The sequence below is a fragment of the Pelmatolapia mariae genome, linkage group LG14, assembly GCF_036321145.2.
Source record: "Pelmatolapia mariae isolate MD_Pm_ZW linkage group LG14, Pm_UMD_F_2, whole genome shotgun sequence".
Taxonomy (NCBI): domain Eukaryota; kingdom Metazoa; phylum Chordata; class Actinopteri; order Cichliformes; family Cichlidae; genus Pelmatolapia; species Pelmatolapia mariae.
Window position 1 is genome coordinate 30,323,317 of NC_086239.1, and position 1,157 is coordinate 30,324,473.

The 1,157-nt window shown below is 35.5% G+C and overlaps 1 protein-coding gene across 1 annotated transcript; it reads left to right on the top strand.

Annotated features, from left to right (window-relative positions):
- Window positions 1-221: 221 nt before the first annotated feature.
- LOC134640678 (olfactory receptor 52D1-like) lies at window positions 222-1,157 on the top strand. Its single transcript, XM_063492580.1, has one exon. It carries the CDS (start codon window positions 222-224, stop codon window positions 1,155-1,157), a length of 936 nt encoding a protein of 311 aa, XP_063348650.1.

A 1,157-nucleotide genomic window follows, 5' to 3' on the forward strand; every position in this document is an offset into this window, starting at 1 on the left:
TTGTTTTTATGAGTGCAAATTATATGACATGAAATGTATATGGAGTTCTTTGGAGAGGGAGGTTAGAGTTTGTTGATCATAACTGAACTGTAACATTTAATCCTATGTCTTCTTTTTATATATTTTCTATTATGTCCATTGAGGTACGTAAATATTGTCTTGCTCATTAGCAAAGAAGCGATGATTGACTTCTCAATTTTATAGTGTGAAAAAGCAACAAAATGAACAACCGATACAACACATCCTCTTTTTTACAGATTAATGTCTTTAATCTCTCTTCTGAGAGTGTTTTTCCTGCATTTCTTTTTGCAACTCTGAGTTACATGATCATACTATTTTGCAACCTTACTCTAATCCTCACCATTGTGCTGAATAAATCTCTGCATCAGCCAATGTACCTAATTCTGCTGAATCTTCCTATTAATGACCTTATAGGTTCATCAGCTCTCTTTCCACAGCTCATCAAAGAAATACTGAGAAACAGTGGGATAATGCAATACTCAGCTTGCGTTGCTCAAGCTTTCTTTATCCATATCTATGCAGCAGGCACTGTGTTCAATCTGAGTGCAATGGCATATGATAGATACATTGCCATATGTTACCCACTGCAGTACAGTGCCATGATGAGTAATGCCCATATCATGAGAATAATCACCATTGTATGGATGAGTTGTTTAGTTTTAATTGCTGTGCTTTTTTTCTTACTTTTGCGTTTGCCTCGTTGTCGATCTGAAATGACAAACCCCTATTGTGATAATGCATCTCTGTTGACTTTGGTCTGTGCTGACACAACTATTAACAATATCTATGGGCTTTTGATAAGTGCTTTTTCACAATTGGTGGCTAATGGAATGGTTTTCTATACATATCTTCGGATCCTCATAACATGCTTTAGATCTAAACGATCAGATACAAAAGCCAAAGCCCTGCAGACATGTGCTACACATCTGATTATTTTTCTCTTGTTGGAGTGTCTTGGTCTTTTCACCATCATATCATATAGACTAAGTAATGTTTCACCCCATTTCAGAAGATTTATGGGTTTGTCAACTTTAATTTTTCCCCCAACACTGAATCCAATCATCTATGGTTTGAAAACAAAGGAAATTCGAGAAAAGGTGTTGAACTTTTTAAAGACTAGGATGTTTTCATCTTAA